The sequence below is a fragment of the Salvelinus fontinalis genome, chromosome 14, assembly GCF_029448725.1.
Source record: "Salvelinus fontinalis isolate EN_2023a chromosome 14, ASM2944872v1, whole genome shotgun sequence".
Lineage (NCBI taxonomy): Eukaryota > Metazoa > Chordata > Actinopteri > Salmoniformes > Salmonidae > Salvelinus > Salvelinus fontinalis.
Genome location: NC_074678.1, coordinates 7559094 through 7574749, shown reverse-complemented (window position 1 = coordinate 7574749; position 15656 = coordinate 7559094). Strand labels below are relative to the sequence as shown.

At 44.6% G+C, this 15656-nt stretch overlaps 1 protein-coding gene across 2 annotated transcripts in view; it reads left to right on the top strand.

Moving 5' to 3' along the window:
• Positions 1-15656, top strand: part of LOC129869450 (gamma-aminobutyric acid receptor subunit alpha-5-like) — an 82218-nt gene that overhangs the window by 54658 nt on the left and 11904 nt on the right. For both annotated transcript variants that reach the window (XM_055943879.1, XM_055943878.1), the window contains exon 7: positions 1463-1606. In XM_055943879.1, coding sequence (XP_055799854.1) covers positions 1463-1606 — 144 coding nt within the window. The remainder of the gene's footprint in view (positions 1-1462; positions 1607-15656) is intronic.

Sequence of the window (15656 nt, the reverse complement as noted above, 5' to 3'; positions counted from 1 at the left end):
TGGTTCTCAATCAGAGACAACGATCGGTATTCAAATACAACAGGAGACAGGACACGTGGCGGGTATCCTGTTTCCTGTCTTCTGTTGTAGATGCGTATCCTGTTTCCTGTCTCCTGTTGTAGATGCGTATCCTGTTTCCTGTCTCCTGTTGTAGATGCGTATCCTGTTTCCTGTCTCCTGTTGTAGATGCGTATCCTGTTTCCTGTCTCCTGTTGTAGATGCGTATCCTGTTCCCTGTCTCCAGTTGTAGATGCGTATCCTGTTTCCTGTCTCCTGTTGTTGATGCGTATCCTGTTTCCTGTCTCCTGTTGTAGATGCGTATCCTGTGTCCTGTCTCCTGTTGTAGATGCGTATCCTGTTTCCTGTCTCCTGTTGTAGATGCGTATCCTGTTTCCTGTCTCCTTTTGTCGATGCGTATCCTGTTTCCTGTCTCCTGTTGTAGATGCGTATCCTGTTTCCTGTCTCCTGTTGTAGATGCATATCCTGTTTCCTGTCTTCTGTTATAGATGCGTATCCTGTTTCCTGTCTCCTGTTGAAGATGCGTATCCTGTTTCCTGTCTCCTGTTGTAAATGCGTATCCTGTTTCCTGTCTCCTGTTGTAAATGCGTATCCTGTTTCCTGTCTCCTGTTGTAGATGCGTATCCTGTTTCCTGTCGCCTGTTGTAGATGCGTATCCTGTTTCCTGTCTCCTGTTGTCGATGCGTATCCTGTTTCCTGTCTCCTGTTGTAAATGCGTATCCTGTTTCCTGTCTCCTGTTGTAGATGCGTATCCTGTTTCCTGTCTCCTTTTGTAAATGCGTATCCTGTTTCCTGTCTCCTGTTGTAAATGCGTATCCTGTTTCCTGTCTCCTGTTGTAAATGCGTATCCTGTTTCCTGTCTCCTGTTGTAGATGCGTATCCTGTTTCCTGTCTCCTGTTGTAGATGCGTATCCTGTTTCCTGTCTCCTGTTGTAGATGCGTATCCTGTTTCCTGTCTCCTGTTGTAGATGCGTATCCTGTTTCCTGTCTCCTGTTGTAAATGCGTATCCTGTTTCCTGTCCTGTTTTAAATGCGTATCCTGTTTCCTGTCTACTTTTGTAGATGCGTATCCTGTTTCCTGTCTCCTGTTGTAAATGCGTATCCTGTTTCCTGTCCTGTTGTAAATGCGTATCCTGTTTCCTGTCTCCTGTTGTAGATGCGTATCCTGTTTCCTGTCTCCTGTTGTAGATGCGTATCCTGTTTCCTGTCTCCTGTTGTAGATGCGTATCCTGTTTCCTGTCTCCTGTTGTAGATGCGTATCCTGTTTCCTGTCTCTTTTTGTAGATGCGTATCCTGTGTCCTGTCTCCTTTTGTAGATGCGTATCCTGTTTCCTGTCTCCTTTTGTAGATGTGTATCCTGTTTCCTGTCTCCTGTTGTAGATGTGTATCCTGTTTCCTGTCTCCTTTTGTAGATGTGTATCCTGTTTCCTGTCTCCTTTTGTAGATGCGTATCCTGTGTCTGAGGTGGTGTATTCGTGGACCCAGGGAGCAGCCAAGTCAGTGGTGGTGGCAGAGGAGGGGTCACGACTCAACCAGTATCATCTGATAGGACAGACCGCTGGCACTGAGGACATCTATACCAGCAGAGGTACACACACACACACACACACACACACACACACACACACACACACACACACACACACACACACACACACACACACACACACACACGAAATCACACATAGTGTTACCAAATACCGATCCTACCAACTACTGTCATAGACATATCGATCCTAACTACTGTCATAGACATACCGATCCTAACAACTACTGTCATAGACATACCGATCCTAACTACTGTCATAGACACACCGATCCTAACAACTGTCATAGACATATCGATCCTACCAACTACTGTCATAGACATACCGATCCTAACTACTACTGTCATAGACATACCGATCCTAACAACTACTGTCATAGACATATCGATCCTACCAACTACTGTCATAGACATACCGATCCTAACAACTACTGTCATAGACATACCGATCCTAACTACTGTCATAGACATACCGATCCTAACTACTACTGTCATAGACATATCGATCCTACCAACTACTGTCATAGACATATCGATCCTAACTACTGTCATAGACATACCGATCCTAACAACTACTGTCATAGACATACCGATCCTAACTACTGTCATAGACATACTGATCCTAACTATTACTGTCATAGACATATCGATCCTACCAACTACTGTCATAGACATATCGATCCTACCAACTACTGTCATAGACATATCGATCCTAACAACTACTGTCATAGACATACCGATCCTAACTACTACTGTCATAGACATACCGATCCTAACAACTGTCATAGACATATCGATCCTACCAACTACTGTCATAGACATACCGATCCTAACTACTACTGTCATAGACATACCGATCCTAACAACTACTGTCATAGACATATCGATCCTACCAACTACTGTCATAGACATACCGATCCTAACAACTACTGTCATAGACATACCGATCCTAACTACTGTCATAGACATACCGATCCTAACTACTACTGTCATAGACATATCGATCCTACCAACTACTGTCATAGACATATCGATCCTAACTACTGTCATAGACATACCGATCCTAACAACTACTGTCATAGACATACCGATCCTAACTACTGTCATAGACATACTGATCCTAACTATTACTGTCATAGACATATCGATCCTACCAACTACTGTCATAGACATATCGATCCTACCAACTACTGTCATAGACATATCGATCCTAACAACTACTGTCATAGACATACCGATCCTAACTACTACTGTCATAGACATACCGATCCTAACAACTAATGTCATGGACATACCGATCCTAACTACTACTGTCATAGACATACTGATCCTAACAACTAATGTCATGGACATACCGATCCTAACTACTACTGTCATAGACATACCGATCCTAACTACTACTGTCATAGACATATCGATCCTAACAACTACTGTCATAGACATACCGATCCTAACAACTAATGTCATGGACATACCGATCCTAACTACTACTGTCATAGACATACCGATCCTAACTACTACTGTCATAGACATACCGATCCTAACAACTAATGTCATGGACATACCGTTTCTTACAACTACTGTCATGGACATACCGATCCTAACAACTACTGTCATAGACATACCGATCCTAACAACTACTGTCATAGACATACCGATTCTAACAACTACTGTCATAGACATACCGATCCTAACAACTAATGTCATGGACATACCGTTTCTTACAACTACTGTCATGGACATACCGATTCTAACAACTACTGTCATAGACATTCCGATCCTAACTACTACTGTCATAGACATACCGATCCTAACTACTGTCATAGACATACCGATCCTAGCAGCTACTGTCATAGACATATCGATCCTAACTATTGTCATAGACATATCGATCCTACCAACTACTGTCATAGACATACCGATCCTACCAACTACTGTCATAGACATACCGATCCTAGCAGCTACTGTCATAGACATACCGATCCTAACTATTGTCATAGACATACTGATCCTAACAACTACTGTCATGGACATACCGATCCTAACTACTGCTGTCATAGACATACCGATCCTAACAACTACTGTCATGGACATACCGATCCTAACTACTGCTGTCATAGACATACCGATCCTAACAACTACTGTCATAGACATACCGATCCTAACTACTGTCATAGAAAATATCGATCCTAACTACTGTCATAGACATATCGATCCTAACTATTGTCATAGACATACCGATCCTAGCAGCTACTGTCATAGACATATCGATCCTAACTACTGTCATAGACATATCGATCCTAACAACTACTGTCATAGACATACCGATCCTAACTACTGTCATAGACATACCGATCCTAACTACTACTGTCATAGACATACCGATCCTAACTACTACTGTCATAGGCATACCGATCCTAACAACTACTGTCATGGACAAACTGATCCTAACTACTACTGTCATAGACATATCGATCCTACCAACTACTGTCAAATACATACCGATCCTAACTAATACTGTCATAGACATACCGATCCTAACAACTACTGTCATGGACATACCGATCCTAACTACTGCTGTCATAGACATACCGATCCTAACAACTACTGTCATAGACATACCGATCCTAACTACTGTCATAGAAAATATCGATCCTAACTACTGTCATAGACATATCGATCCTAACTATTGTCATAGACATATCGATCCTAACTATTGTCATAGACATACTGATCCTAACAACTACTGTCATAGACATACCGATCCTAACTACTGCTGTCATAGACATACCGATCCTAACAACTACTGTCATAGACATACCGATCCTAACTACTGTCATAGACATATCGATCCTAACTATTGTCATAGACATATCGATCCTAACTATTGTCATAGACATACTGATCCTAACTACTACTGTCATAGACATACCGATCCTAACAACTAATGTCATGTACATACCGATCCTAACTACTACTGTCATAGACATACCGATCCTAACTACTGTCATAGACATACCAATCCTAACTACTACTGTCATAGACATATCGATCGTAACAACTACTGTCATAGACATACCGATACTAACTACTGCTGTCATAGACATATCGATCCTACCAACTACTGTCATAGACATACCGATCCTAACAACTACTGTCATAGACATACCGATCCTAACTACTGTCATAGACATACTGATCCTAACTATTACTGTCATAGACATATCGATCCTACCAACTACTGTCATAGACATATCGATCCTACCAACTACTGTCATAGACATATCGATCCTAACAACTACTGTCATAGACATACCGATCCTAACTACTACTGTCATAGACATACCGATCCTAACAACTAATGTCATGGACATACCGATCCTAACTACTACTGTCATAGACATACTGATCCTAACAACTAATGTCATGGACATACCGATCCTAACTACTACTGTCATAGACATACCGATCCTAACTACTACTGTCATAGACATATCGATCCTAACAACTACTGTCATAGACATACCGATCCTAACAACTAATGTCATGGACATACCGATCCTAACTACTACTGTCATAGACATACCGATCCTAACTACTACTGTCATAGACATACCGATCCTAACAACTAATGTCATGGACATACCGTTTCTTACAACTACTGTCATGGACATACCGATCCTAACAACTACTGTCATAGACATACCGATCCTAACAACTACTGTCATAGACATACCGATTCTAACAACTATTGTCATAGACATACCGATCCTAACAACTAATGTCATGGACATACCGTTTCTTACAACTACTGTCATGGACATACCGATCCTAACAACTACTGTCATAGACATTCCGATCCTAACTACTACTGTCATAGACATACCGATCCTAACTACTGTCATAGACATACCGATCCTAGCAGCTACTGTCATAGACATATCGATCCTAACTATTGTCATAGACATATCGATCCTACCAACTACTGTCATAGACATACCGATCCTAGCAGCTACTGTCATAGACATACCGATCCTAACTATTGTCATAGACATACTGATCCTAACAACTACTGTCATGGACATACCGATCCTAACTACTGCTGTCATAGACATACCGATCCTAACAACTACTGTCATGGACATACCGATCCTAACTACTGCTGTCATAGACATACCGATCCTAACAACTACTGTCATAGACATACCGATCCTAACTACTGTCATAGAAAATATCGATCCTAACTACTGTCATAGACATATCGATCCTAACTATTGTCATAGACATATCGATCCTAACTATTGTCATAGACATACTGATCCTAACAACTACTGTCATAGACATATCGATCCTAACTACTGTCATAGACATATCGATCCTAACAACTACTGTCATAGACATACCGATCCTAACTACTGTCATAGACATACCGATCCTAACTACTACTGTCATAGACATACCGATCCTAACTACTACTGTGTCACGAACCGGCTCAGAGCCCGTAACAAAAAGGAGACCACGTGGAGATCAGGGGTAACAAAATATATTTATTTTATAACGAAACTAGGTAGCACCATGAAACATAACCGAATCTATCAAAATGTCTGCCTGGAGAGAGTCTCCTTGATGAATGGGGAAATGGTGATTTTATCCTGGGAGAGTGGGCCCAGGTGTTCCCCATGTAGCTGACGACCCTCCCAACTCCGCCCACCGGCATCCTAATAGGGAAACAAGAGCAAGGAGAGAGAAAACGGTAGACAGAGTGGGAGGGTCGTCACATTCCCCCCCATAAAACCGGGGACCAACAAGGACCCCGGAACAACATACCGGCCTCTGCGTCCCAAACTGACACAGCACTTGCGCCCCAAATTGATGAGGGGTTACGTGTTCCCACTTCCAAATTTTGCCCCAGCCAACCTCCTCTCCAGACCTCAGCAACCTTTGTGCACGGGAAGCAACCTTTAAGAGGAAAGAAGACTCCCCAGACCTCAGCAACCTTAATACATAGGAAGCAACATTTAAGAGGAAAGAAGACTCCCCAGACCTCAGCAACATTAGTGCATAGGAAGCAACTTTTAAGAGGAAAGAAGACTCCCCAGACCAGGACGGAATAGACAGGAAAGACCGAACTGAAAGACAGAACTTGACCATACAAATGTTCAGGAACAGGGCGCACGAGAGAGCGCATCAGCAATCACGTTATCCGTTCCACGAATGTGCTGCACATCGAGATGGAATGATTGTAAAAATAAACACCATCTCATTATCCTCTGATTAGGACACTTCATGGACCTCAAAAAAGTGAGAGGATTATGGTCAGTGTAGACCGTAATAGGTACTACCCCCGACCCGACATAGACCTCAAAGTGTTGCAGTGCCCAGATGAGTGCTAACGCTTCTTTTTCAATGACCGAGTAGTTTAACTGATAATGGTTAAACTTTTTCGAAAAAAAACTGACAGGTCTCTCAACCCCAGACACATCTGCCTGCAGCAAAACTGCCCCTGCCCCCACATGACTAGCATCCACCTGCAAGGTAAATGACAATTCCACGCGAGGAGCAGCCAGCACCGGAGTAGAGGTAAGCAACCTCTTTGCATCTTCAAAAGCGTGTTGACAACGAGAAGACCAAATGTACACAGCCTTTGCTTTCAGCATATCTGTCAATGGAGCGACCACAGTAGAGAAGTTATTACAAAAACCACGGTAATAGCCAATCATGCCCAAGAAACGCATCAGTTCCTTTTTAGTAGTTGGTGGAGGAAACGCATCAATAGCTACCACTTTAGCCCGAACAGGACGCACTTCCCCCTGCCCAACCACCTTTCCAAGGTATGTAACAGTCGCCTGAGCAAACTCACATTTAGCCAGATTGATCGTGAGGTGACCCTCAGCCAGGCGTTCGAATAATGCTTGAATACGGAACAGATGTTCCTCCCATGTATCTGCATATATCACTACATCGTCCAGATAAACAGCACACCCTGTCAAACCGGCGATAACCCGGTTCATAAGTCGCTGAAAAGTGGCAGGTGCATTACGCAGTCCGAAACTCATAACCAAATACGAGTACAGACCAGAGGGTGTAATAAAGGCAGAGATTTCCCGTGCCCTACTCGTTAGTGGCACCTGCCAATAGCCCTTTAACAGGTCAAATTTACTCACAAATCTAGCTGCCCCGACTCGATCAACGCAGTCCTCCATCCGAGGAAGAGGAAATGAATCTGGCTTAGTGACACTGTTGACCTTACGGTAGTCTGTACAAAATCTGTTTGTTCCATCTGGTTTTCTGACCAAGATACAGGGAGAAGCCCAACTGGAGAAAGAAGGCTCTGCTATCTTACTCTCCAGCATGTATTTGACCTCAGCATCCAGACAATGCATTTTCTCTAAAGAAACTCTATAGAACCGCTGACGAATGGGGTCAGCCTCTCCAACGTCAATATCATGTTCTATCAAGTTTGTACGTGTAGGTGTATCTGAAAACAAACCTGGAAATCTCCGAATCAGACCCACCATCTCTTCCCGTCTATCAACGGGTAGATGAGTGAGAATGCTGCCCAACCTATCCAGTGTCTCTGAATTTTTCAATCTACCCTGCAGTATGCAATCGTCGGGACCAGGAACATCTTCCTCCTCATTCATAGACCTATCCTGAGAAGAATCCAAGGGAATAACGGTTTCAGCCAAAAGAACAGGTTTACCGTCTTCTACAGATTCCCATTGTTCAGTCTCGGAGGAACGTGCATAATAGGGTTTTAACAAATTTACATGGCACAGCTGGTGTGCTTTCCTCCGTTCTGGAGTGGCAACTAGATAATTTTGCTCAGTGTACTTGCGCACCACTGTATATGGACCTTGAAACTTGGCTTCAAAAGGAGAACCAACAATTGGCAGCAGAGCAAGAACCTGGTCCCCTGGACTAAAGTGACGTGGCTCAGTTCGGCGATCAAATATGTTTTTCATCCTCTCCTGTGAAGATGATAGCTTCTCTTTAGCCATTTCGCCAGCGGCATACAAGCGGCGCCGGAAATCACACACATACGATAACAAAGACTGAGGAGGCTCGGGAGACTTCCAGTCATCCTGAAGAACAGATAGAAGTCCACGCACCTTATGTCCAAACACAAGGTCATTTGGACTAAAACCGGTGCTCTCCTGTGACACCTCCCTAGCGGCTAACAATAACCAAGGCAACCCCTCCTCCCAATCCTTATCCATCTCAGCACAATAACTTCTCAACAAAGACTTAAGTGTTTGATGGAAACGTTCTAGTGCTCCTTGACTTTGCGCGTGATAGGCGCTAGCCAGATTGTGCTTAATATGGAGCTGTTGGAGAACCTGACCAAACAGATTAGAGGTGAAATTAGACCCTTGATCACTCTGAATGACCTTAGGTATTCCAAACAGTGACAGAAACTGAGTCAAAGCTTTTAACACAGACTTAGTCGTGATAGACCGGAGAGGATAGGCTGCTGGAAACCTTGTGGTCTGACACATCACAGTGAACAGGTAACTACTACCCTTTTTAGAACGAGGCAAAGGACCCACACAGTCAATAATCAGATACTCAAAAGGTTGGCTGAGTACAGGAATAGGAAACAGTGGTACCGGCTTAATAGCTTGATTAGGTTTCCCAGTTAATTGACAGGTGTGACAAGTTTTGATGAAATCAGAAACATCCCTCTTTAATCTAGGCCAAAAGAAATGTCTTAATATGCGATGGTATGTTTTCCTCACACCCATATGTCCAGCAACATCATTGTGAGAAGTTGTCAACACCAACTCACGAAGTTTTACTGGTACCACAACCTGACTAATCGCCTCCCCTAGAAAACAACTACCATGAGACACCCACTTTCTCATCAGAACATCATCCTGGAGAAAATAACCATGGGCGACATCTCCCAATTGTTCCACAGGCACAATTTTGTCACGCAACTCTTCTAATGTGGAGTCAGTCCGTTGCGCATTGATTAGATCTTCTCGGTTAACAGATAACGGAATAACAGGGAAAGCAGTGGCATACTTCTCATTAGTCGGCACAGTGACCAGTTCGCCACGGCTCATAGAACGCGTCACTGCACACGCAGTGAACACCTCTGGGAAGCTCTGTACACTCTCATCAAGAGTCTCAACAACTGACGGCTTGGTGGAAACCACTAGAGATGGAAATGCGACAGGCCACACCCGCTCACCTGCCAAGTTATTCCCAAGAATAACGTCGATACCCTCAATAGGCAACGAAGGACGCACCCCCACAACAACCTCACCTTTCACCAGTCCACAATCTAACATCAGTTTATGCAATGGAACTGAAAGAGTATTCAAACCTATTCCCCTAATTAGAACACTATTCCCTGAATCAGTCTCAGCTGAAAAAGGTAACACAGACTCCAACACAAACGATTCGGAGGCACCTGTGTCTCTCAAGATCTTCACTGGCACTAATTCCTTACTTCCTAACATAGACACAAAACCTTCCGTGATGAAAGGTAAATAGTCTGGATCAATATGTACTTTCACATCCTCCTGGACCTGAGGCAATGAGTCATGAATGAACTGATGTAGAACAGGCGCAGCTAACGCGGTAGGCTTAGGTTTAGCGTAAGCACCCTTTGATCTGAGAAGTGGACATTCGTTTTTCCAATGACCTGAACCTTGACAGTAGTGACACTCTTGCCCAAAGTCAGCTTTACCACGGGAGTCAGGCTCAACCCGAGTTGAATTAAACTCTGCCCGTGAACCAAAATATCTCGGTGAGCGAAGCCCAAATCTATCCGAACGCCCCCACTCATTCCGAATACGGGGCTCTGCAAAGACTCTTTTGTGAGTCAACACATACTCATCCGCCAAAACCGCAGCTTCAGCGACATTCTTTACTTTTCGTTCGTTAATATAGGTGGCAATACGATCAGGGATTGTGTCCTTAAATTGCTCTAACATAATCAGATCACACAGCCCTTGGAAAGTCACAACTGCAGAGGCAGAACACCAGCGATTAAACTGTACAGATAATTGTCGCGCAAACTCAACATGAGTCTGTTTATCATCCCTTTTTAAAGTTCTAAATCGTTGGCGGTAAGCCTCAGGGACCAACTCATAAATCTGCAACACAGCCGTTTTAACCTTATCATAACAGGCACTGTCGTGTACAGTAAGAGCTGAATATGCTTCCTGCGCTTTACCAGTCAGCACACACTGCAACATTAAGGTGCGGTCAGAATCAGGCCAACTCCTAGCGTCAGCAACACGCTCAAACAACGAAAAGAATGTCTCAGGGTCCTTTTCATTAAACTGAGGTAATAACCGTAAGTTCCCAACAATATCAAATGTGTCCGGGGCACGACCAAAAGAGGAACGACCCCTAGGTAAATCTGGATCACCTTCCCAGAACAAACTCTCCCCTGAGATCTTTCCTTCCCTAACCAACTCTATCCGTTCTTGTTGCAACTTGATTTTAGCATGCTCCATATCTTGTTTAAATGCTAATTCCTTTTCATACTTTACACGATCATACTCTAGCTTCTCACGATCATGCTGCATATCTAATTCCTTTTCATACTTTACACGATCATGCTGCATATCTAATTCCTTTTCATACTTTACACGATCATGCTGCCGATCATGCTCTTGCTTCTCACGGTCATGCTGCAGCTGTAACAGAAGCAGTTCTTTCTGCTGTTCAAAAAGAAGACTACTAGGACTAACCGATGGAATGGCCATTGCAACGTTACGGGGAGATGACCCCTCAGCAGAGACTGGCCCAGTGATAACTTCAAGAATACCACTCTCCATCAGATTGGCCTTCAATATCAACCTAATAGAATTCTTTAGCCGTTTATCACTAATTTCAATCTTGTAGTATTCAGCGACTTTCAACAGCTGTTCTTTAGTACCTAAGTCTAACAATTCCTCTGATGGAAAGCGAATGAACTCATCTACAAAAGACGCCATAGTTACAAAAAAAAAATCTCACTCTTCCCCTCTGCTGAGCACACCAGACCACAACTCAAGAAATGACAATCACCCTGAGTACCACAGAAGAGAGATGAGATACGGAGCTTCCCCAAACCTACATTAACTCAACCCTAGTCTTCGTGCGGATTTGCGGTGGGTATTTACGCACTGTAGCCCGCTGGCATGGAAATAAACCCCCCAGCACGCTGGTAGATTCCACCAAGCCACGGATGTGCCCCCGAGACAACTGCTCAGTCCACAGACACCACACAAAAATAACAAACATCAACCATGCCCAACATATTTCAAAAATGAAACAGGTCGCTAAGCCTATCAGGGGTAAAAAAGCTATAGCTCCGGGTAGCAAGTTCCACTACCCTACCCAAATCTCCCACTGAGTTACACAGCCGATTACTCACCTCAGACCGATGTCCCAACAGAAAGTAGAACAAGAGTTTCCAGGCTGGGCAGGGCCTGGAAACTAACCATTATACTCTCTCCAACGCAACACACAAACCAAACAACAAAGGCCACCAATACTGGGCCTATCAAATTCAAACAAAATACGCAAACCAAACACGTACCTCCACGTTCTCCCAACCCAATACGTTCAGATCCCGGACGAGCCCCCACTTGTCATGAACCGGCTCAGAGCCCGTAACAAAAAGGAGACCACGTGGAGATCAGGGGTAACAAAATATATTTATTTTATAACGAAACTAGGTAGCACCATGAAACATAACCGAATCTATCAAAATGTCTGCCTGGAGAGAGTCTCCTTGATGAATGGGGAAATGGTGATTTTATCCTGGGAGAGTGGGCCCAGGTGTTCCCCATGTAGCTGACGACCCTCCCAACTCCGCCCACCGGCATCCTAATAGGGAAACCAGAGCAAGGAGAGAGAAAACGGTAGACAGAGTGGGAGGGTCGTCACAACTGTCATAGGCATACCGATCCTAACAACTACTGTCATGGACATATCGATCCTACCAACTACTGTCAAATACATACCGATCCTAACTACTACTGTCATAGACATACCGATCCTAACAACTACTGTCATGGACATATCGATCCTAACTACTGCTGTCATAGACATACCGATCCTAACAACTACTGTCATAGACATATCGATCCTAACTATTGTCATGGACATATCGATCCTAACTACTGCTGTCATAGACATACCGATCCTAACTACTGTCATAGACATATCGATCCTAACTATTGTCATAGACATATCGATCCTAACTATTGTCATAGACATACTGATCCTAACAACTACTGTCATAGACATACCGATCCTAACTACTGTCATAGACATACCGATCCTAACAACTACTGTCATGGACATACCGATCCTAACTACTGCTGTCATAGACATACCGATCCTAACAACTACTGTCATAGACATACCGATCCTAACAACTACTGTCATAGACATACCGATCCTAACTACTACTACTTCTCACCATACTATAGCGGTGGTACTCACCAGACTCTAGTGGTACTCACCATACTGTAGTGGTACTCACCATACTATAGTGGTACTCACCATACTCTGGTGGTACTCGCCATGCTGTAGTGGTACTGCCCATACTGTGGTGGCACTCACCATACTGTAGTGGTACTCACCATACTATAGTGGTACTCACCATACTATAGTGGTACTCACCATACTGTAGTGGTACTCACCATACTCTAGTGGTACTCACCATACTGTAGTGGTACTCGCCAGATTCCAAGAACACAGGATGAGATGTTACTATCCTTTGTGCAAGCACTTCCAAGAGTTCATGAACAGTGAGACTGGTGAAATTTGGGGAGCGCATCGTCAGTAGTGTACCTTTGGTTCCTAGGGTGTTTCGGCCTTTCACACTATACACCCTCCCCAAAGGCGGCCAGCGACAGGGTGATCAATCCTACGCTTGCGTCCCATTCCCAATTAGTCATAGGAGTTGCGTTGTTGTTGATAGCCAACATCCCATGGGACTATGCATGGCAGGGGCGTCTTCCTCCCTGAGTCAAGCATTGTTGACCGCATACCTCCTGGCCCTCTCACTTCGGGGCCCAGCTGGGGTCTTTCCTCTTCATCCAGAGCCATTGACTGCTGCCTTCTGCCGCCTCTGATACAGCTTTGATTGCCGAACGCTGGCTCTGGCCCTTAATTCCCAGGTCTCTAAGCAGTCTGGTTGTAGATGTCGCCACAAAACCTCTGCAGCCCACCTCCACTGGTCGGACTTCTGTGTTCCAGCCATGATGTCGTGCTTCGGCAGCTAGATTGGCATAGCGCAGATGTTTCCGCTCATAAGCCTCATCTACTGAGTCCTCCCAGGGTACTGTGAGCTCAATGATGAAGACCTTCTTGAGCGAATGGGACCAGAGCACCATGTCAGGTCTTAGGGTGGTGGTTGCGATCTCCGGAGGAGATACTGTAGTGGTACTCACCATACTGTAGTGGTACTCACCATACTGTAGAGGTACTCACCATACTGTAGTGGTACTCACCATACTGTAGTGGTACTCGCCATACTATAGTGGTACTCGCCATACTATAGTGGTACTCACCATACTATAGTGGTACTCACCATACTATAGTGGTACTCGCCATACTATAGTGGTACTCGCCATACTATAGTGGTACTCGCCATACTATAGTGGTACTCACCGTACTCTGGTGGTACTCGCCATACTGTGGTGGTACTCACCATACTATAGTGGTACTCACCATACTATAGTGGTACTCACCATACTGTAGTGGTACTCGCCATACTATAGTGGTACTCACCGTACTCTGGTGGTACTCACCATACTGTGGTGGTACTCACCATACTGTGGTGGTACTCACCATACTATAGTGGTACTCACCATACTGTAGTGGTACTCACCAGTTGACCAGCATGACAGCATTATTATCAGCTTTAAAGGGCAGTTCCCGTAGGCACCTCAGTTCCCCGTAGACGCCCCAGAAGCACAGCACTAAAATCCACCAGCACCTCATCTTCACTGCTCTATCTCAGATCTCCTCTCTCATCCAGCTTCTCCTCAGTCCTCCTCAGCGGTGTCCCTCCTTAACCCTAATTACCCATTAGTCCTCAGCGGTGTCTCTCCTTAACCCTAATTACCCCTTAGCCCTCAGCGGTGTCTCTCCTTAACCCTAATTACTCCTTAGTCCTCAGTGGTGTCTCTCCTTAACCCTAATAACCCATTAGTCCTCAGCGGTGTCTCTCCTTAACCCTAATTACCCCTTAGTCCTCAGCGGTGTCTCTCCTTAACCCTAATTACCCCTTAGCCCTCAGCGGTGTCTCTCCTTAACCCTAATTACTCCTTAGTCCTCAGTGGTGTCTCTCCTTAACCCTAATTACCCCTTAGTCCTCAGTGGTGTCTCTCCTTAACCCTAATAACCCATTAGTCCTCAGTGGTGTCTCTCCTTAACCCTAATAACCCATTAGTCCTCAGTGGTGTCTCTCCTTAACCCTAATTACCCCTTAGTCCTCAGTGGTGTCTCTCCTTAACCCTAATAACCCATTAGTCCTCAGCGGTGTCTCTCCTTAACCCTAATTACCCCTTAGTCCTCAGTGGTGTCTCTCCTTAACCCTAATAACCCATTAGTCCTCAGTGGTGTCTCTCCTTAACCCTAATTACCCATTAGTCCTCAGTGGTGTCTCTCCTTAACCCTAATTACCCATTAGTCCTCAGCGGTGTCTCTCCTTAACCCTAATTACCCATTAGTCCTCAGCGGTGTCCCTCCTTAACCCTAATTACCCCTTAGTCCTCAGCGGTGTCCCTCCTTAACCCTAATTACCCATTAGTCCTCAGCGGTGTCTCTCCTTAACCCTAATTACCCCTTAGTCCTCAGCGGTGTCCCTCCTTAACCCTAATTACCCCTTAGTCCTCAGCGGTGTCTCTCCTTAACCCTAATTACCCCTTAGTCCTCAGCGGTGTCCCTCCTTAGCCCTAATTACTCCTTAGTCCTCAGCGGTGTCCCTCCTTAACCCTAATTACCCATTAGTCCTCAGCGGTGTCCCTCCTTAACCCTAATTACCCCTTAGTCCTCAGCGGTGTCTCTCCTTAACCCTAATTACCCCTTAGTCCTCAGCGGTGTCTCTCCTTAGCCCTAATTACTCCTTAGT